Consider the following 21,790-nt stretch of genomic DNA (forward strand, 5'->3'; position numbering starts at 1 on the left):
TAGGTGAGTGGATGGGTGGATTAATGGATCAATGGATGGATGAAAAACGGCAGAGCTTTTGCAGTTTAGGGAGCTTTGAACCTTATACCTGCCAGTGCTTTTCTTGGGCAACACCTGGACCCCTAGTTTGACCAGAGTTAGGTTGAACATACTGCTCCAGGAAGAGCCCAGAGCTAAGGCCATCTGGAGGCACTTGGTTCAGGAGAATCAGGCAGTCAAGGTATTTGAACACGATAGACAGGGCACAGAACGACCCAGGCCAGCCACCTCTGAGGTCCCCACCGCCAGTCGCTGACACATGGAAGGTCTTTGGCCCCAGAGCTCTGTGCAGGACTCAGGACTCCACCGGGAGGGCGCTGCTACTCCCCCACACGACACCCAGAGACATACCCAGGAAGAAGCGCCATGCAGACTTCTTTCTTTTTACAAAGACTTTATTGTCTGACATGCTTGACAAAAAAAATTACAGCCACAATCAAGTTATGCCAAAATGATTGAGGAGCACGCCATCATCTTTCATACCTCAAGGACTTTTAACGAATTTTTTCTTAAAGTAACAGCTGCCTTCATAACTTTTCTTTTCCACATAAAAATACACCATATTCTGGATACCTTTAGGAAAAAAATTTTTTTTTAAGTTTCTAGATGTTGGTCCCCATAGAAATTCAGTAGAGGTGACAGAAAGGGCCTTGTGTGTTCTCCACCCCACGTGTGCACACACGTCATGTGTCTGGGGCATCTCCAGAGACCTTGTAAACATCCCCGGCTACCAGGAACCACATGGGCCAAAGGAGATTCCTGAAACCCTGCGCCCCACAGAGCCCAGCTGGCCTCAGCCGGGCTCCCTGTATGGTGCCCCTCACCCCACAGGGAGCCCTGCTCGAGTAGGGAAGAATCGGAGTCTTCGGGACGCTGGGAGAACAGGATCCCTCAGGTCTCCAGGGACTCTCTGTGGGAAATGAACCAGGCAGGTTCTGAACAGGACCCTTAAATAAAAGAGCCTTGGACCATGCATTGTCTTATAAGGGGCAGAGCTTTGGGTGGTGGTTAAAGCAGGGGCTGTGAAGCCAGAGGCCAAGGTTCATATCCTGCCTCTGCCCCTTTTAAGCTGTGCACCCTCGGGCAAGTTACCTCGCCTCTCTGGTTTTAATCTCTTCACCTCTACAATGGAGCCAACAGTACCCAGACCTTGCAGGACTGGCTGAGAATGAAACAAGACTGCATCTGCCAAGGACCCACTAAATGCTGGTTCCCAGGGCTGGGATGAAGGTGAGGCAAGTCGGGCCCTCCTCTCAGGAGCACCATCTAAGCGAGGCATCCCAAAACTCAGTGCTGATGGTAAACAATACTATTTCAATGTAATGTTTTTAAAAATCAAAACTGATACAGAAAATCCATGATGAACAAAGTACCAAACGTTTAAATAAAGACAGAATCTGGCCACGCACGTGCCCAGTCTGCCTCACTTGCTTCACCCTAATCAGGCCCCCCTGGTTCCCTCTCCCTCAGAGATTCAGCCCAACCCCCAACCCCCACCAAGTCCTGATTTAAAAAAGAAAACAAAGTCCCCCAATGTGAAGCTGCCAGAGCCCAGGGCGCACTGTCACGGTGCCACGTCCCGTTAACGGGCCTACTGAGGCAATGAGGCGCTGAGGCCTTCCTCGGCTGTGGGCACGCCACGTAGCATCCGAATGGCATGAGAGAAATCGCACAGAGGGATGGAACCCCCCATTCAAGGACAGTAATGAGAAACACGGATCCACTTCATTAAATTAAGAGGGGTGTGTGTGTGTGTGTTGCACGTCCGCATGGACGTGGCCTTGACCTTTGGACCCTCCAGGCTGTTGAGTTCTGCAGAGCCGCTCAGGCCCCACGGGACCAGGGGTCATGCATGACTCGGGAACCTCCAGCCAGTCCCGGGCACTCAAATGGCTCATTCTGTAGAACCAGCCCTCCAAATCATCCAGACTCCGAGTGAGTGCCTGGGACGCTCGGGCCATCATTCAGGTCAGCAAAGGTGCTCACAGGAAGAAAACAAGGGACAACACGAAGCAGCATCGTGCTGGCCTGGCCAGGTGCAGTCCGAATTCCTGAGATGTCCCCGAACGCTGCCTCGGAGGGCCTCAGCCGCGAAGCAGGCCTGCCCCCTCTCCAGCCTGGGGGAGAGGAAGGGCTCGTGCTCAACTGTAAAGCCTCCCCCCTCCCCCAACCCTGGGGCTGGCAGCCACACGGACCCTCGCTTAGAGGGAGATTTTGTGCAAGAACTTCCAAACATCTGTCCCAGAGCAGTGGCTTTCCAAACCCACGAGGGTGTTCAACTGAGAAGGATGAAGAGTCAGTCATTTCCCAAGCAGGGTGGGGCCACGGGCTCATTAGGTCCTTTAACGAGGTACACATGGAATGTACACGCAGAAAAGAGTAATGAGCACAAAGCCCCTGACAGGGACCCGCAGGGTCCCAATGCCAGGTGACAGAAGGCTGAAAAGTCAGGGGTGATTTTGTTCATTCCAAGACCTCAACTCATCTGCTGGGCTGGTCCCCACAGCCACACATTGTCTGCATGGAAGGAAAGGTAGGTGGGGGGTCCGTGCTCTCGGCCAGGCATAGGTAGCTGCTGTGGGAGGGCAGGGCTGGGACAGCAGGGACAGTCAGGAGTTCCGGGGTGTGGGAAGGTCAATGACTATGGGCGGATTCACGGGCTGGTAGTTCACGGTACACACAGATGCATTCACATAGGTGGTCGTCCCATCCGCCATGACACCGTACCCTGGAAAGGAAGCACACACCTTAGGGCCGAAGGGGGAGGGCCGGGACCCAGAGCAGTGAGCGTGGTCTGCGGGGTGGGGGGAGTCAGAGGCCACTCAGCCACGCTGGACTGAGTATGTCTGGGGCGAGCTACCGAAACTCTCAACTCAGGCTCTTCCTCTATCAATAGAGAGCACAATGATAGGTGCTCCTCCCAAGCTGTGAGGATCAAATGACATACTAATCCACACAAAATGTTCAGGCCAGTGCCGGGAAAGCACAGTGAGATGTCATCATTCACACAATCACAGGCACCGGCACCATCATCACCATCATTGTCATGTACCTTCTTCTCCGCCCCTGCCCCCATCATACCCTCCTCCCACCACATCTACTTGTTAGAATCCTCCCCATCCTTCAGCTCAGATCACCTCCCAAGCCCAAGGGAGACTTCCCTGTGCAGGTTACTAGTTCTTTGGAGCCCCCGTTTTGCCTGTACAATCACGCAGGGGTGTGGTTTGGCTCATGCGCAACCTGGATCTGATGGCACTACATGCCCACAGTAGGTCTGCAGTAAATGACAGGGGCAGATGAGTTGTGCGTCTGTCCCATGACCTCTCAGATTCTGCCTTTGATTGTCCAGCTGCTGCCCAGAAGTCTGGGAGCTCCGTGGGCCAGGAGAGGTCTGACCACGCCTGCCGATACCCGGCAGAGGCCCTCGCGGGAAGCTCCGAGGCTTGTTTGTGTCTGGGCTGGAACTAGATCTGATCAGGACAAGGCACATGTGAGCCCAGGGGCCCCGGCCCAAAGCAGATGGAGGTTGAGGAAGGTGGGGAAAGCCATCGGTTCCCAGGCCCCCTGGGAGCCCGTGTGCTTCCTGGCAGGTGGGACGAGACAGGGAGGTCTTTGCCACACGGGATCAAGATTCCAAAGGAGCAAAAGGAAGGGTCTTTCTAACTGTGAAATCAGGCTCTGGTGAGGAAGCCTGACATCTGCTGTGGAAAGGCCCACATGCAGACACAGGCCCGGGCGTGGGGTGTGGGCAGTCGGGACTGGAGCTGACGCCACCTGTCACCATCACAGCCACCCTGCCGACCGTCCCTCGAGGCAAAGTGGACACCTCCCTACTGCTTACCCCAATGATGCGGACACAGCAAGACGTCCCAGCCCCCCAGGACGGGAGCCAGGTGCCGTGTCTGTATGTGTATGTGGTCCAGGTGGGGGGGAGGTGCCACTAGAGCCTCGCAGGCAGGCAGCCCTCGCATTTATTAAGCACCTACTGTACGAGGATGTATGCGGGGCCACGGGGTGCGAGCTACAAGACAGGGCCACCAGCCTGAGCAACGGGCTTGTGCCTACCCGATCTCACGCATCCTCCAAACCACGTGCAAATGTCCCCCCCTCCAAAAAGCCCCCTGCCTATCTCCTGAAGACCTCCCAGCTGGAGGCGCGGCAGCGTTGCAGGCTCCAAGGAAGTAAGACTGCCGCCTCAGTCTTACCTGATTTTGCATTCATCTTCCTATAATTGTACATTTCAGCAGTAGCTACTGAGGGCCAATGGATGAAGGAGGCGTCTACAAAGCACACATTAGGGGCGGGCTTATCCCCCTGGCTGAGACATCAGGGAGGAGCGACTGGGTGAAGGGAGGCAAGAGGGCCCCTCGGCAGGGCCAGTGTGGGCGGAGCCTCCGGCATGCACGGCCCCTCCCTCAACCCTCCCCCCCCCTGACCTTCGTGGATGTGGCCAAAGACGTGCAGCCGCGGCTGGACGCGCCTCTGCACCGTGTTGAGCAGCTCCACACAGCCGACCCGCTGCATCTTCTTGGGGACCCAGTCCAGGAAGCCTGTAGAGGTGACAACGGGAGGGCAATGACACCAGCCCCAGCCCCACAGACCCCAGACAGCAGCTTTTGCAGCCTCCGAGGCACAGGGGTCCAAGACTCACAGGCCTGCGCATAGCATCCCCTAACCTCCAGTACGCTCTCCCCAACCCTGCCCTGGCTCAGCCATTAGGGAGCGAAGACTGGCTCTGCTGTGTGCCACCTGGGCCGTGCAGCCTTACCCTCCTTGCCTCAGGCCACACAGACAGCCACGCTTACAGAATGGGCCAGGCACGTGGGGTGGGGGGTGCTCCATAACTGTGAGCCCCCAGACAACATGCTCGGAGTGGCCTCAAGAATGGCCTCCACCCATTGCAGAGATAAGCAAACCGAGGCCTGACAGGGACAGGTGAGGCCCAAGGACACCCCAGGGGCCGGCAGCAGAGCAGAACCCAGGAGCAAGACTTCCATGTCGGAAACTTTCTAAACAGAACAAACACAAAATCATGACAGTGAACTTCATCCAGGGCAGTGTCGCTCGCATGGCCGTGCCTGGGTCTGCTCCCACGGCCAGCTGCCCATAGGCAGCTGCTTGCTATGCTCACGTGGCTACACAAATGAAGAATGACTGATCGATCACCCCAGGCGGGCGGCAAGGTTCCTCTCGGGCCCTCTCTGTTTGGGTGGGTGCCAAAGGGGTGCTGCAGTTGCTAGAAGGGGAAGGAGGTCCCTCGACTTGAAGAATTAGGCGGGCTGCAAACACACGCTGACCTCGACATGAGAGAAAGACAGATAGGGAGAGGTCTGATAAGGAAAGCCCTGTGTGCAGTTACAGGCCAGGATGTGGGGTATGGGCAGTCGGGACGGGAGCTGCCATCACCTGTCACCAGAGACAGAAAGAGAGACCAAGGCAAAGAGAAGCAGGAGGAGGAAAGAGAAGAGAGGCAGAAGTGGGTGGAGAGTAGGCTTGCGACAGACACCTGGGTTCACGTCCCAGGATCTGCTACCTACTGGCTGTGTGACCTTGGACAAGTCATTTAACTTCTCTGTGCTTCTGTTTCAGAAGCTAGGCTGGGCACACAGACATCCCCAAAACAGGAGCTGCATTTGTGTGTGAAGTAGGTGTGTGGGGCGGGGATCCTTCCAGAGAGCAAGACCCCCAAACACACTGTTTGGAGGGATGGATTGAGGGATAGAAAGGAGTCCTCCCTCAGAGAGGGCAGGCAGGGCTGGGACGCTGACCCTTACCCAGCGGGGGTCCATGGGTTATCAGGACGTCTACGCCTTCGGGAATGAGGTTCCATTTCTCGAGCAGCGCTTGGCCTCGTGGGAGGTTAAAGCCCCAGCCATAGAACCAGGGCTGCCTGTGGGAGAAGAGCAGGCAGTTCAGAGAGGGCTGGTGAGCATATGGGGCAAGCACAGGAAGGAGAAGCAAGCAGAACACCAAACAGCCATCAGGACGGGCTGGAAGCCTAGAAAGTCTGCTCAAGGTAGTGGTGGGGTCCGCCTGGACGTGGCCGGAATGCTGGGCTGTGTGGTATTCTCTTCTCCTTTTCCTGTTGCTTAACTGCAGTCTGTTTCCCTGTGACAAACAAGTATTACTTATGTAATAAAAAAACTTTTTAAAAGTTTAAAAAGTCAGCTTTTGCCAATGATCTTTCTTGCTCCAAGCCTTTCTGAGGAAATCCGGAGAACATTCTGACCCGTCCACACCGTGGGAGAACGCTCCTGCGTCCTCCGTCCCACAGCTGAGTAGTTTCCAGGGAAAGGATACTCATTCCTGCTTCCACCTAACGCCCCCAGCCAAGGTTCCACGTAGGGCCGAGCCCGTCCCCAGCTCTAAGGGGAGGGCAGGATGGACCCAGGCCAATTAACGGAATCCCACCTATTGCCCAACAGGACCTAGACCGATAGATGCAAGTCATTCCCCTCAGTTAATTCAATGGTGAACATGTGGCCTAGATCATTCCAATTGGAGGGCATCCCAGACATTTCATTCACTGATGAGAGAAGAGGACGCTGTCATTCCTGTGCATAAACCAGTGAGCTGCTTGCCCTGGGAACTGTCAGCAGCGTGTCAGCTGTCCCAAAGAGAGATGGCTGGAGCACATGTCCCAAGGGAGCCAGCTGGATCAGACGGCACCGGACCCACACCGCACTGCTGAATTTCTCGGTTCTATGGGCCAATAAAAAGCCATCTGAACTGGGTTTTCATTTGCAACGAAAGTATCCGAAGAATCATCCCTTAGGCTTAAGTCCTTATAAGATTCCAAACTGCCACCTCCAGAGGAAGGCTCATTAGTGATGGGTAAGGGGAAGGTGGGAGCAGTGTGATACCTCAAAACTCCACCCGAGTGAACACAGCCCTTTGGCATCACCACCACCACCATCATCCCCATCACCATCACCACCACCCTCACCATCATCACCATCATTATTATGGACCCCTCTTGAACCCATCCATGGAGCCTGGATGAAAAAACGTTGGCCTAAGGCAAAGTTTTTTTCAAACTGTATCTTGATGGGTCACAGCAGCATTTTAAAAAAGAAGAGAAAAGGAAAGACTAGAAAACAGAGTACATCGTAAGGGCTACTTCAGTTAAATATATTTAAATAGACACCCAAATCCATGTGTACTGAGTCACAATGTCAAATGCTTCTCCTGTCATGGTTCCTGGTCAGAAACAGTTGACAGTCCTGCTCGAGAGGGGCCCAGGTTGCTCCCGCTGTGCTACCCTGAGAACAGGACTCTGACATTTATTTCCGAAGCCTGTGGTCCTGGGGCACATTCCAGCCTCCTCTAGCTGAGCCAGGCCGTCACTGCAGGGCCTGGAGCTGCTCATAAAGCCAGGCCCGGAGGTCCGCCCTCCAGCCTCCAGCCCCAAGCGCCTGCAGGAAAGAAGCAATGCATTTCTGGTACTGCCTTCCGAACATAGGATCCATTTTTCAAAATCTAATCAAATATTTACAAGACAAGACAAGGCTTCATCAGTATGGAGAGAAGGGATCGGTTAGTCCCGGGAGCCACAGCAAGGAGTGGCTTTTTGAAAGAGACACTCAGAAATATATCAGAGGCCCAGAATCCACCCACAGTTAAGCCCTTGCCTATTCCACCTTCCCCTTGCCCTGCACCGATGAACCTTCCTCTGGGGGTGACAGTTCCCCCGTCGATGCACCTGCCTGGTTCTTGGAAATACACACCTCGAACCCCACAAAGCTGGAATCAATCCTGTCCCCAGAGATGCCACGAGAGGTTGCCCCACTTCCCAATATCACACAGCCGGTCATAGGCAGAGTGAGGTGGAGAAGCAGGATTCAGGACTGCGGCTATTGTACCTCCTGCGCCCCTCCCCTCCCCCCTCGCCCCCATCATCTTTGAGGCTGTCAGAGCTATGAGCCTGGTCCACAACATGTGGGGTGGGGGGAGTGGGGCAGCTCGGGGAATGTTAGGTCTGGGCAAGGCGGTTGCCTGCTTCCCTCTAATGGGTGGAAAGGGCAGTGAAGTTGACATCCGCAGTCCTGGTTCTGCCCCCAGCCGGTCACTTCACCTCTCCCAGCCTGGGTCCAATGGGATAATGACGCCTATGCCCCCAGACCTTTCCCCATGAGGGCAGGGAGGGTCCTTCTTGCTGGGTGCTATACCCCACTGCTTGACACAAGGGAAGAAGGGGCGCAGGGAGGGAAGGAGAGAGGGAGGAGGTTTAGGGGGATTAAATTGTACTACCACTGTGAAAACACCTTCCTAATGCCCAGGAGCTCTGTCAACGGGAAAAGGAGATGTTCTGGCTTTCATTAGACTTGCGGGGAGCAGGAAGGGTCAAATCATGCATGGGAATGGCCAGAGGAGACGTTTCCCAGGATGGCTGCTGGCTGGGGAGCACCCTCCTTAAGCTGGGAGCCTTTTCAAGGGCGGCCACAAGCAAACGGTCAGCCAGAGGGTGGGGACCAGGGCAGCAGAGGAACGGACTCTTCAGGGTGACCTCATGAGGCCAGGAAAGGACACTGCTGTAAGAAGGGGACACACAGGGGTGGCACCCATCCTTCCTCCAGGCGACATGGGCTGTAGGCTCTCCCAGAATTCTGCATTGATCATTCAACCCTCTTCCTTCCAGCAAGGTCCTTTGGGGCCAGAGGTGAAGTGCAAGGCTGACTGGGGTTGGAGGCAGGGCCTCACAGGGCTGTCATCCAAGCAGCAGGACCCAGCCAGCCCACCTTGGGGCAGCCGTGCTCTGAGATCCCCAAATACCCGCCGAAGATGCAGTGTGGGGGCTGCAGCAGCCACGGTCCGCGTCTCCAACACAACCTGGCTCCCGGACCCAACCTCACCGCTGAGGGTCCAGAGCCCGATGTCAACCCCACGACCCGGCCACATCACAGACCCCAGGGGCACCCGATGAATCAGAATTCCGGCTGAGCGATGGAGGCAGCTTTATGTCCTGAATTTCTGTCTTTCTGTTCTAAAGTAACCATTGGAATAATTTTCTTACAGAATGATAGTTGCCATGACAACCAGAGCAAATTTTCCTTTTCTGAAACAGATGTCTCATTTAGTTGAAAATTAGAATGTGAACAAACCCATGGGAAAAATTAATTCAAACTTTAACAGAGCGCTGAATACAATGTAATCTCTCAGAGGTTAACCCCTTAACAGCTTTTTTGTGTGCTCATGGTAACCTTGGAATCCAGTCTAATTAAGCCCGCTTAGCCAATATAAATGACCTCCGCGTGGCCAATCATTAAACGGTTTCCCCCTGAAGCGTGAATTCCGGGTTCCCTAACGGCAGACGGGAGGGGGCGGTACTTGTCTATAGAAAATGGCTGAGGCAGAGCGCAGCCAGCTCTGGTTTTGTCTCCCCAGGTGGGGAGCACAGCCCCTGGCAGGGGCGTGTACCAAGCGTCTTTCAATTAGCCTGGGATACAGCCACCGCATTTCCTAGGGACACTGGGGTGTGGGGACAGAGCAAGCCCGGGATGCCTCTGGGCCAGGGAGGGCCATGGTACACCCTGGCCCAGGTCCAATGCCCAGAGCAACGTGTGGGGGGCTCTCTTGACAGGACACCGAGGGACACTTGCACAGGCATAGTCCAAAGGCTCTTCACAAGCCACCAACCCTCACACTCCCCCCGCCCCACCCCCGGGGAGGCAGTCGCCATCACGGCCCCATTTTACATATGCAGAAACTGAGGTACAGAGACTCACTTGTCCCGGGCTACCTGGTGACCAAGCGACATAGCCAGGGCTCAAACCCAGACAACACATCCCAGAGCCTGTGCTCTCGCTTCCATCCCACAACCATGAAAATAAGTGCATGGGTACTGACTCCTCCTCAGGAAACTCCACTGTACCAGCTACTGTCACGTCTGGGCTCGGTTAATCCTCAGGACAGAGCTGTAGGGAGGCCCCCATTTAAGAGACAAGGAAATGGTGACACAGAGAAGTCAAGCAGTACGTCTGAGAACACACAAGAAGCAACAGGGGAGCTGCACCAGAGTTCCTGGCTCCTGTGTCCTGTGCCCAATGGGCGGCTGACACAAAGAGGACCCTCTGGGGTTGCCAAGCCACAGGCTCCCCCTCCTCAGTGGCAACTGCCTGCCTCTGAGTGTCCCCTGCCAGCCTCCTCAAGCCAGCCCCTAGGACTGCCAGGTCTCCTCTGAGCCTGGCTGGGCAGGGAGGAAGCAGCCTAGGGCTCTGGCTCCTCCCTGCCTCTCCTCTGTTGCCCATGTGACGTCTTTACTCCAAAGCCTTCCATGGCTCCCTGTTGCCGTGCCCCAGCCCACCTTTCAGACCATCCAGCTCAGATTTCACACTCCTCCCCCATCTGATATGATAATGCACCTTCTGTTTCCTGAATACAGCCAGCCTTTCCCCACCTCCAGGGTCTTGCTTGTGGTGTTCCAGACACCTGAAATGCCCTTCCTGGCCTCCCCTCAGAGTCCATGACTGGTATTTGTTAACGCCTGGTTCAAGGGTCACCTCTTCCAGGAAGCCTCCCCTGATCACTTCCATCTCCCAAGCACAGGTGACCCTCCCCATTCTGGGTGCCCTGATGCTCGCTCCTTCGGGGCAGACCCAGGTCAAATCCCTCCTGCCCAACAGACAGCCTAGGCGGGCTTCAGGGAGGGTTTGTTCAAGGTGTGAATGGATGGATGGATGGATGGATAGATGGATGGATGGATGGATGGATGGATGGATGGATGGATGGATGATAGAATGAACTGACAAGTGCTCTGCTTGCCTGGCAGGCAAGCAGGTGGGAACTAAGCATTAATCCTCGCCTCTCTGTACCCTTCCCAGAGTCCCTGGCAGTCACGAAGCCCAAAGACCTACAGCAAGAACAAGAATAATATGAGAACTCTTGCCATCTGCTGAGCAGCTGTTCTCAGCCTCCCATCACCTGTCCAGGTGGAATCATGTGCCCACACCATAGGTGAGGCCTCAGAGGCGAAGGCAGACCCAGGACGCTCACACCCTCTGATGCGTCCCAACTCATCTCCTCAGGAGAACCTTCCCTGCGTCCCCAGGGTGGGAGCAAGGGGGACGCTGAGTGAGTGTGGGGAGCCTGCTGCCTGCCTGGCAGCTGCCCTCAGCCCCGTGAAAGTCCTTTGGGGGAAGAAGGGAATGGCCTGTTACAATGGGCTTGCTGTGGGCCAGGCGTTCTCTCACTTCTGGGTGAAAGCTGCAGTTTCAGTGGGTGGGACCTGTCCTCCGCCAGCCTCCCTGAGCTCTCAGGCCAGGTCCGATCCCCCTCCCCATCCCGGCCAAACACTCATCCTGATCCCTAACCTGTTTGTTCTTCCAGCCCTGGCACCTCCGCTCCCCGAAGGCCAGGTTTCCTGAATCACTTCCAGGGAACCAGCCACAGCCTCTGCCAATACTGAGAGCCTCCCAGGTAAAGATGACTCCTGTCACTGACCCTCAATGCCTCCTGGGACACTCCCGCATCCCAGGGAGGCTATGCTCCCATTCTGTAGCAGGAGAAACTGAGTCTCCCAGGAGCATTCAGGCTGACTCCTCACCCTACAGGTGGTCTCCTGACCCCTGGGGACATCCCACAGTTGCAGCCTCCACCCCACTTGCCCAAGTCAGATGGAGAAAGGTTTGCATTGCCCCTTCTCTCTGCATTTCTCAGACTGGGGGGCTGAGAGGGAGGTTGGGGGAGCTGCCTCCACAGCAGGGGCGCCAGCTCCACCCACCTGTGGGGGCTCATGGCTGCCAGAGAGGGGGCAGGGCCACACAGAGCCGGCAACACGTCCCGCAGGACTGTCAATCACACACCTTCCAGGGCACACAGCACTTAAGGCAAGTCAGCAGCAAGATAAGTGGAACCGAAGAATGGGCCCCTTTGTCATTCCTAATTAATTTCCCCCCACCTTTCCCACTGCAGAATCATTCATCTTTTGTTTCACTGGGACTGCGGAGGAGAAGGCAGAAGATCCGTCTCAAACATTAATCTCATGCAGGATAACGTGCATGTGTGCAGAGGGGCCCTCTGTAAAGAAAACAACAACAATGTGAAATCAAGGCAGATAAGGATAGGAAAGGGGCAAAAGAGAAATGTGCACGTGCACATGTGCGTATGTGTGTGAGAGAGAGAGGTTCTGTGTGAGAGGAGGGTGTGTGTGTGCAGGAGAGGGTGTATGAGAAAGTGTGTACAACTGTATGTGACAGAAAAAACATGTGTGTGAGTATGTGAGTACGTGTGGTGTCTGTGTGGTGTGTGTGGTGTGGGAGTGTGTTGTGTATGTGTGTATGTATGTGTGCACTTGTGTGCACGTGTGTATGTGTGTAGTGAGTGTGTGTGTATGTGTGTGCATGCACGTGTGTTGTGACGTGTGCACATGTGTGTGTGCCTGTGTGTACACATGTGAGTGTGTCTCTATGATGTGTGCATGCATGTGTGTGTATGTGCGTGTGTGGTTGTGTGGTGTGTGTAGCTGTGTGTTGTGTGTGTTGAAGCAGCAGAGGAGGGGGTTAGAGACTGAGGAGTTTCTTCCCTCCATTAGAATTCACCGCCTGCCTGTTACGTGAGACTGACAAGTGTGAGGTTCCAGTGGAAGGGACGTGGGCAGCAGCGGGACATGGGCAGTGGACACTATTGGGTCCCTCGGGGTCCCTCCTAACCCGTCTCATGCCAGCTAGACCGGCCGGTTTTCCCAGGGGGAGTTTACGGTCGGTCCTACCAGCTGGCTTCACGGCTTCCCTTGAACAGACAGCCTTCCTGACTTGATCTGGCTTCCCGACAGGGCACCTGTGGTGCCAGACCAATGGCTCTGTGTGGCCCACTCATCTCTCCCTGGAACGGTCCTGAGAGGCAAGAAGCTGAATTCTGTTTTCCAGATGCAAGACCCGGGGTCACGGAAACCATGTCACTAACAGCGGCCAGGAATCTAGGGCCCCGAAGCCCATCCCCGCTTGGGTTCCTCAGCCCAGCAGGGGCTGCCAGCGGGACAGTGCCAGGGGCAAGCCGGGAAGAAGCAGCCAATGATGATGCCCGCTGGACTGGTGGAGGCTGGCTGCTCCCAGACCTGACCGAGTGCACCCACCAGGCTAGAACCCAGTGCTGTCTCTGCCCTGGGCAGGGATCTTGGGCCAGTCGCTTGACCCACGCAAGCCTCACTTTCTCCTTCTGTAAATGGGAATTAAAAGAACCCTGCTTGCCCCATCGCTAGGCAAATTAAATGGGAAAATTCCGTGGCAGCTCACGGGAAGTTTGCTGACTGCAGGGTCTCCGTACTGAACGGGAGGGAGGGGCTGCCCCCGTTCCGAGAGGGAATGCGTGCAAAGGCCACAGCCTCCTGCTAACCCTCCAAGAAACGGGAGAGAGCATGTAATAAACACAGCTCCCAATGCACAGGGACTGCCAGCCTCGAGACCCAAGGAATGTGCATCTTAATAGCCATGAGGCAACAAGAGAAGAGGCTTTGGTGGTTAAAGGGAGAAGTTGGACCCACCCTGGTAGAGCTGGGCCCTCAGCGGGCTTCAGGGAAAGAGTGGTCCAGGAAAGGTGCCTGCTGACCACAGCCACCTCCGCCAGAGAAAGGAAGATGCCGGGGACCTCTGACGAGTGTGTCCTCCAGCCGGTGGGCTTACGTGGCCAAGGAAGCCCTAAGCCAAGAAACAAATATAAAGGGATCCCTGGCTTGTGCACCCATAGACCAAAGCATACACAATTCTCTCTGTGTGGCACCCCCAAACCAACTACACCCCCAAACTGGGCTGTACCCCCAAACTGGGTTGCCCAGGACACCTACAGATAGACCCTTGCTGAACATGAGCATGCAATCCAAAATTACAACACCCCAAATACGTCCGAGAATTATCAGAGAGAAATGAAAAAATAAATATTTTTTGAAAGATTAAAAGGATTTTCTTACTATAAAGAGCAAAGGATTCTGGGTCAGGTGCTTGGAGCTGAGTCCCAGACTCGCCCATTCCTCACACTGAGGAAGGACCGAGGGCCCAGAGCATAGCTCAAGGGGTGTCAGTCCAAACCGGGCTCACCAGGTGGGCTTCCTGGAAAGGGTGGCAGCCTTGAAGCCACGGTAGCACATGGGCTAGGGGCAGGCGTTCATGGGCAGGGCCCTCCTCACCGCTGTCACCACCAGCATCTGGCCTTAGCTGGGGACAGCCGAGCAGGGGGGCTGTCTCGGGTCTCAGGACTGGCCAGGATCCCGTCCCACCTGGCACTGAGTTCCCAGGACTTCAAACATATTCTGGTGAGAGGCATTTGTGAGGCAAGGAAAAAACTAGGGGGTCATTACGTCACGCTCTACTCCCTGTTCTCTAAAGGATATATTTCATCAAGTTAGAAGAGAAGCATTTTAGTACCTCTCTGTGCACAGCTCCAGGCAGGCCTCCCTCCCCCCATCCGGGCCCAGCTCAGCTCTCGGTTACTGTGGGACCTGAAGCAAGTGCCTTCATTCCATGGGTCTCAGTCTCCTCAGCTGTACAATGGAGACAAGACCTGACTGTTTCGCAGATTTGAGCAGCGATAATGCGGAGCCTCCAGGAAGAGGCGAACAGTTACTGGGACGACTGTCTGTGGTACAGACAAGCAGACCCTGAGCTCCTGCAGGGGAAGGTTTATAGTTCCAGGCTGCTGGCTTCCTGCCCCCACCCCACCCAACCAGCCACTATGTGCATGTGGGGAAGAGAGGACATCAAAGGCTCATGCTAGAGCCCCGCCCCCCCAGCCGGGCCCAGGGGCCACACAGCCCCACCCCACACCCCCACCGGCCTTGGTCTCCCTAAGCCCCCACTCTGGGCAGCGGGGGGCAGTATGCTGTAGAGATTTGGGGGTGAGTGGGAGCTGCGTGTACTGAATGCCTACTGTGTGCCAAGCAATTTACACACATGACCCCCTCGAATCCTAAGAACAACCCTAATGACAAGGAGACTATCCTACTGTCCTGTCACAGAAAGCCAAGATTCTGACCCAAGGTCACACAGATTGTGTCAGAGTCTGGCCTTGCACAGTCCTGGCTGTTGCAAAGAGCTGGTCCCTGAGGCTCCTGGCTCCCTGAGAGAGGCAGAGCAGCCGACACCCCTGCCTGGCCCCACGGCCTGGCCCTTGCCAGGAGGCAGCCAAGCTGAGAAGCAGAATCCAGCCCAGACGCCCAGCAACGGCCCGGCAGCCACTTCTCAAAGTTTAATGTCTCAGCAGGTTTAGATTCCTCCTTTCAAAATACCAGAAGTAATTAGACCAGATGGACTAGCTGCGTGCCAATTTTGCTCTCTCCCTCACTCTTTTTTTTTTTAAATCAAGGCCGTTTTCAGCTAAATGAGAACAAAAAATGCATCCAAAACCCATAAATGAATACGGTATGTATACAGAATTTTTTTTTAACACTTAGGATTTTGTAACAGCTGAGTTCTTCCTCTTCCTCTGCGGTTGGTTCCCGCCCCCTTCCTCTAAGCTGCTCTCGGGAAGGCTCCATGCTGAGTCTGCACCTGAGGGGACCAGAAATGGCTTCTCTGAGCCCTGGAAAGTCATGGTGCCCTGGGAGGGTGGTAGCATAAACACGTGGGCCCAGTGAGACTTTCGTCCCTTCCTTGCTGGACTGGACAGGTAGATGTGGTCATGGAGTTTCTGCTGGGGAAGGGAGGGAATGGGAGGGGTCCAGGGACCAGGGGTGTCTGCCTCCAGCCCGAGGGTGACAGGCAGCGGGGGTAAAAGAGACCAGCACTGAGGAGAGGAGGGAGCCAGTGGGCAGGAGGCTGGGGACAGGCCTGGGTGGAGGTCACAGAGACTCAGGAAGACCAGGCCTGATTTCCACCGAGTCCCCGTCTCCTGACTTGGGTGTGTCTGTGCGTTCATCCATCCATCCACTCACATACTATGCATTGGAGTGAGGTCCACAGAGGAGAGATTCGGGTCCCTACTCTCGTGGAGACTCAAACGTTCTAGTAGGAAAAGAGACCGGGAAGAATTCAATTGTCAGAGCAATTAAGACCGTGCGGCCCTGGAGCTGAGTGGATTGCAGGAGCCGGAGACAGGCAGACACGGACGCGGTGTGTAAGGTGAGCGCTGGGCAGAGCAGACAGGAAGAGCAGACTTTCTGTACCTTCTGTCGGGCAAAGTGTGTGTCGACCTGCAAACCCCAGACGGGACTCGCACCTCACCCCAGCCACACCATCACGCTGAGCGTCCCACACCCAACCATGAAACACGAGGTCCTAGAAGATGACATGGAAACATCTTCTTGATTTCAGGGAAGGGAAGATTTCTTACATAGGACCCCAAAAGCACTCGCCACAAAGAAACACACATATATATTCGACTACAGCAAAAGTAAGAACTACTGCCATCTGAAAGCACCGCTAAGAGAGGGAAAGGCAGGTCACAGGGGAGGAAAAGCGACTTGTCACATCACGCCTGACAAAGGGCTCGTATTCAGAATACATAAAGAATCTCTATGAACCAATAAGGAAAAGACAGACAGCCCAGTTCCTTTTTTTAAATGGGCAAAAGACAAAAGAAGAAATCCGAGTGGCCAACACAAGATGTCCTCAGCACCCCTCGAGGGAATGCAGCTGCAAGCCCCCGAGACCCCAGCACAGCCCACCAGTGGGTCACAACTTAAAAGCCTGACAGCACTAAGTGTTGGCAAGAATGTAAGGACGCTGTGGGCAGGGGGACGCTGGCATAACCAGGTCAGCAGCTCCACCAAAGAGCTGCATGGTAGTCTATACCCTGGCACTCCACTCCTCGGTATGTGTGTGCGTGTGTGCGGTGGACATACACTCAGGAGTACATATCTATGTGCACTCCTCTTAGTAGTGCAAGAATGTTCCTAGCAATATTATTGAAATAGCGCCAATGGGTGGTTGGATCTGGGTAGAATGGACAAATGAATCATAGTATATTCATACAATGAAATCCTACATAGCAGTGAGCCAAGAACCGATTACAACTGCCCACGATGACATGGAAAATTCTTAAAAAAATAAATATTAAGCATAAGAAGCAGTATATGATACAACACATACCGAATGAGTCTGGTTGTATAAAGTTCGGGAAACCAAACTATCCCCGGCTTAGGGTGGCCAGATGACACCGAGCATGCCCCATTAAACTTGAACTTCAGATAAACAACAAATAATTCTTTTAGTATAAGTATGTTCCTAATATCGCATGAGACAGATGCATATTAAAAGTTATTCTCTCTCTGCGTCACCCACTCCTTCAGGACGGGTTGGTAATGGCGCTGGGTCCCAGGGGGCAGTGGGGGGGGCACTGCAAGGACTGAATGAGAACAGGCCAGCCAGCCGAGGATCTGGCCTGGGCAAAGGCTTTGTAAGCACAGGGTGTCAGTAGTGACGGCCCCACCACCACCACCTGTATCCTGAGCTCCCAGATGCCAGAGACAGGTCTGACTTCTGGGTCTCCAGAGCCTTGCAGGGCGCGGGGCACACGACAGCCACTGTGGGCCTCAGAGCACGTGGCCTAACAAGAAGGAGAAGCCATTCACATCTGACCCGGTCTCCCCAGAAGAGCATCTCTTGGTGGCAACACTTAGAAGAAAGGCCAGTTAGGGTAATCCTGAGTTTGCTTGTGGTTTCCCCTTCCTAGCTAGCTTGCTTTGGTGAATTCTCAGTATGAAGGCCAGCCTGGTCACCCTGCTGCCCTCCCAGGTCTGGCACCAAAAGGACTTCCCCCAGGGGCATGCCACTGCATTCCTCTGCTTACAGAGGACTCATCAGCCACAGGCAGAGAAACTGTGGCCTCTAATGGGGGGAGGGGCTGGAAGGACACCGAGCCCAACCACAGTGGATTTCTGCTTGCATGCCCCTTTTAATGGGCAGCTCACCACTCAGAAGGCCAGGCCACCTCTCCCCGGGGCTCCTGCCTGGGGGATGTCCATTCCCCCCGATGAGAACCTGCCTCTTGTCCCTGCTCTGCCTTCTAGGGCCACAAACATCAGGTCTGCCCCTTGACCCGGTCAGTCTTGCCCACATGCCCCAGAGGCCACTGAGATTAGATCACTCCTGGCTAGTGCTTTGTTTAACCCCCGATCCCCACCTGCTGGTACAATTATGTGAATGCCTCCTGTATTCTACATGGTAGTCAACATGTTAAGAACAGGAAAAAACAAAGGAAAACCTGAAACATCTGAATTTCATAATAATCACAAGGAGCCTTGCTATCCATACCCTCCTAATGAGCTGTCTGTCATATGCCCAGGTGATGGGGGGCTGAGCACACCCAGCCTGGACCTTGATAGACAGTTGGGGGGATGGGGGGTACACAACCCCCACGCACCAGGGAGAACTGTCAGCTGGGCCAGGAAGTTCTTTGGCCGTGAATACCTTTTTAGGGACTGGCTAATGCCATTTCCACTTGTGGGGCTACACCTGAGGACACCACAGAGAGGACCCCAGCTGCATAGGGCCACCTTGCACAGATGGGAGACCGAGGCACAGAGAGACATGCAGGGGCAGAGCAGTGGGGATGTCCAAGGTGTGTCTGCACCTGAGCACTTGACTGAGAGCCAACTCTGCACGTACAAGCACTGTGTCCCTTCCAGGCCTCAGTTGTCATGTGCTGGGTCCCCACGGGTTGATGACACAGAGCTACAGGCAGAGGGATCTGCCTTCATTGAGAGCTGGGAGCCCACGGTGACGGCCACCACCATGGCAACTGTCATGCAGGGTGTCATGCGGGGGTCTCTGGTCCCGCTCCCCACATAAGAACACAGGACACGGTGAGGCCAAAAAGGAACACCCACGGAGCCATAGGTAGGGGAGTCATACCACTATAGTCTCACTGGCGGCTGGGTTCACACGACGGGTGACCTGCTGTCCGCTTTTCTGCCAACCGACCACCTCCCCGTTTGCTAGCTGCAATCCGCCTCTCCGCAATCCACACTCCGCCCTTCCCGGCTCCCTGTGTCTCCTCAGCCTCCAGCTCTCCCAGGAGCCTTCCCTGACCCCAGCTCCCACGGCTTCTCCTCCGTGGCTCTCACTGAATCAAGGAATTGGTGATGGGCGCCATCTGCCACGAGGCGGCAAATTCCATTTGGCACCTGATGCATGGCAAGTGGTCACCAAAGGACACTGAATGGCCTGCCTGCACCCTGGAACAGACCAAGAGTCTAGAGAACCACTCACTGTGTGGCTCTGCGCAAGCCACATCCCCACCTGGGCCTCTACTTAATGAGGCAATTGTAGGCCTTGCCCTGCCTGGGGGGGCTGTCAAGATATCCGCCGGAATAGAGCTGCCCCCCTCCTGGCCTCCACCCCAAGCGCTCCCCACTAATAACCACAACCAACGTCCACGGCCTCACTCTGGGCCTGGCCTTCATATGGTGGGCTCATGCAGACCTCACAACCCCCTTAATGAGGTAGGTCATATCACTTCCCCACTCCACAGAAGGACCAGAGAGGCTAAGGCACTTGCCTAAGGTCACACAGCTAAGAAGTGGTGGCACCCCATCCCTCACTGCCCAACTGCCCAGCGTCTGCCGTTGCTGTGACTTCCGGGGCCTGGTGGCAGGGCCCCACCTTCCCAGACGTGCAGGTCCCAGAGGGGAGAGCAGCAGGAACTCAGGATTAATTTCATGGTGTTACAGAAGCAGGTGCAAGCAACTAGCTCTCAAAGCGGCAAATTTAGTACAACTCGCCCAGCAAATGAGCCCAAGTCTTGCCTCCCACCACCTGCTCCCAGCCCCAGATGGGGCCTAAGGGAACTCAGGGTTGGGTTGCTACATGGAATGCCAGTTCATGGCCTGCATCGTGCACTGCAGATGAGGTGCCTTGGCATTAGGGCCATAAAGGACATCGGGTCCAAGAAGAGTCTGGCAGAACAGGTGCTCAGAGATGTGGCTCCTCTCTTGCCTCATCCACTATGGAAACCCCGTGCCTCCTCTGGCCCCACTTCTAACACCCCCTGTAGTAGGGGGCCCTCCTGGGTCTCGCCAAGCCCTTCTCAGGTCCCTTCTCTGTCCAGCAGCGTCTTCCCCTCCTGCAGCCTGGTGCTGAGCCTGACGTGGCCTGGGCCGTGGGTATGCACCCCGCTGGGATGACAGGTAGGGGGGCTGAGGAGAAAGCGCTCCTCGAACTCAGGTCCTGGGAACTTGGAACTAAAGGGCTCAGAACTGCCCTATGCTGGAAGCCACAAAAGCAGGGACCTCTGGTGGCTCAATCACAGAGCAGCTGGACAACAGCAAGGCCGACAGCAGCCTCACTCAGGCCTCAGCCGCACCATCACTTGGCCTCCAGCTGGCAGAGGGGACCCGAGGGCTGGCCTGACACCCCCGCCCTTCATTCACACATGAGCCCGGAGAGCTGACTATCAAAGGGGTTCTTCAGAGCCCAGCTGTGGGGGTGCACAGAGCTGCTCTGGGGAGGAAGTGGCTGGGACACTGAGTGACTCCTGTCAGCTCCCATCCCCCACTATCCTCCATCCCACATCCAGGGCTCTCGCCAAGGCCATGTTAAAAGGACGGAGTCTGCTGCAAAGAATAAGAATGATGCCTCTGCTCATGGAGAGCTTGGCACAGGCTCCGGGCTCAGCTGAACCCTCCTGACACCTTTGCAAACACTCTTTGCAGGAGGGGTACTGTCACTCCCATTTTGCAGGGGGAGAAAACTGAAGCACAGAGAAGTTAAGTGACTTGCCCAAGGTCACACAGCCCATACGAGATGAGGCCAAGATTTGAACTCAGGCGGTTTGGTTCTAAAACCATGTTGTTAACCTCTATAGAATATAACTTTTTAAAAAACAAAAGGGTTCTGTATGTGTGTGAGGTATATGTGGGTGTGTAGGGGAGAGAGGGTGTTGAGAACCACTGAGCAAAGAGATCCAGTCTGGACTTCCTGGCCTGGTACCTGAGAGCCTTCACATCAGACCCTCTGGACCCTCTTCCCCATCTCATCCACTGCCCCACCTGACCTTACACTCCAGTCCTTCCCTCATGCTTGGCTCACCTCCAGGCCTTTGCTCATGCAGGCCCCCCTCCTAGAATGCCCTGGTTTTTTTGCCTAACCAGACTCCTTCTCCAGGTCTGGGTTCTAATGGTCTGCCAGGCAGACTCAGCCGCCTCCTCTCCTCTCCTGTCCTTGGCACTGAGCTCATCACATCCTTGAATGCCCCATTGGTCCTCACCTGGGACCTCACAGGCTACAGGGAGGGTTCATGGAGACCCTGTATATGGGAAGGACAGGGAGGTGACATTAGGCATTAGGTGCTCAGGGAATGTGGGACAGCCCAGCATCTCCCCTTTGCTCCGTGAGGAGACCTTGGCAGGATGGGACCAGGTCCTAAACCCACCCACAACCTCTAGCCTCCAGATGGTCAGTAAGTGCCATCAACCAGGACAGCCCAGGGGTTTGTCAGACACACTACTGCTGGTAGCAGCTCTTCCTGAAGTCCCTGCACCCATACAGGCCCCATGTCCCCCTAAATCACCCCTCAACCTCCCTGCATGTGCTGCTCTGGGTGATGGTGCAGCCTCAGGCCCTGTCACCCACCCTCCATGCCTGTGAATGCCATGCTCTTCCTTCATGGCTCAGGTTATGCCACCTTCTCCAGGGAGCCTTCTGGGATCAAGCCGTACTTCCAAGCACACGTGGTCTCTCCCTCCTATGTATGGCACCCTCCTCACCCTGCCGGCACTTGGCACACTGTGGCTATTGCCAGCTGGACCTCTCAGGGCCAGTCTTTCCACTTATAGAATGGGGACTATAAATCAGTCCTCACAGGCCTGAATAAGGATTACAGACAA

The 21,790-nt window shown here is 55.2% G+C and overlaps 1 protein-coding gene across 3 annotated transcripts in view; it reads right to left on the reverse strand.

Annotated features, from left to right (window-relative positions):
- Positions 1–422: 422 nt before the first annotated feature.
- The window catches only part of MPPED1 (metallophosphoesterase domain containing 1), a 72,043-nt gene continuing 50,675 nt past the window's right edge, over positions 423–21,790 (reverse strand). For all 3 annotated transcript variants that reach the window (XM_081060481.1, XM_081060482.1, XM_081060483.1), the window contains 3 exons: positions 5,814–5,929; positions 4,476–4,589; positions 423–2,767 (listed from right to left, as the gene is read on the reverse strand). In XM_081060481.1, coding sequence (XP_080916607.1) covers positions 2,649–2,767; positions 4,476–4,589; positions 5,814–5,929 — 349 coding nt within the window. In that variant the 3' untranslated portion in view covers positions 423–2,648. The remainder of the gene's footprint in view (positions 2,768–4,475; positions 4,590–5,813; positions 5,930–21,790) is intronic.

This window comes from Rhinolophus hipposideros (assembly GCF_964194185.1).
Source record: "Rhinolophus hipposideros genome assembly, chromosome: 9".
Lineage (NCBI taxonomy): Eukaryota > Metazoa > Chordata > Mammalia > Chiroptera > Rhinolophidae > Rhinolophus > Rhinolophus hipposideros.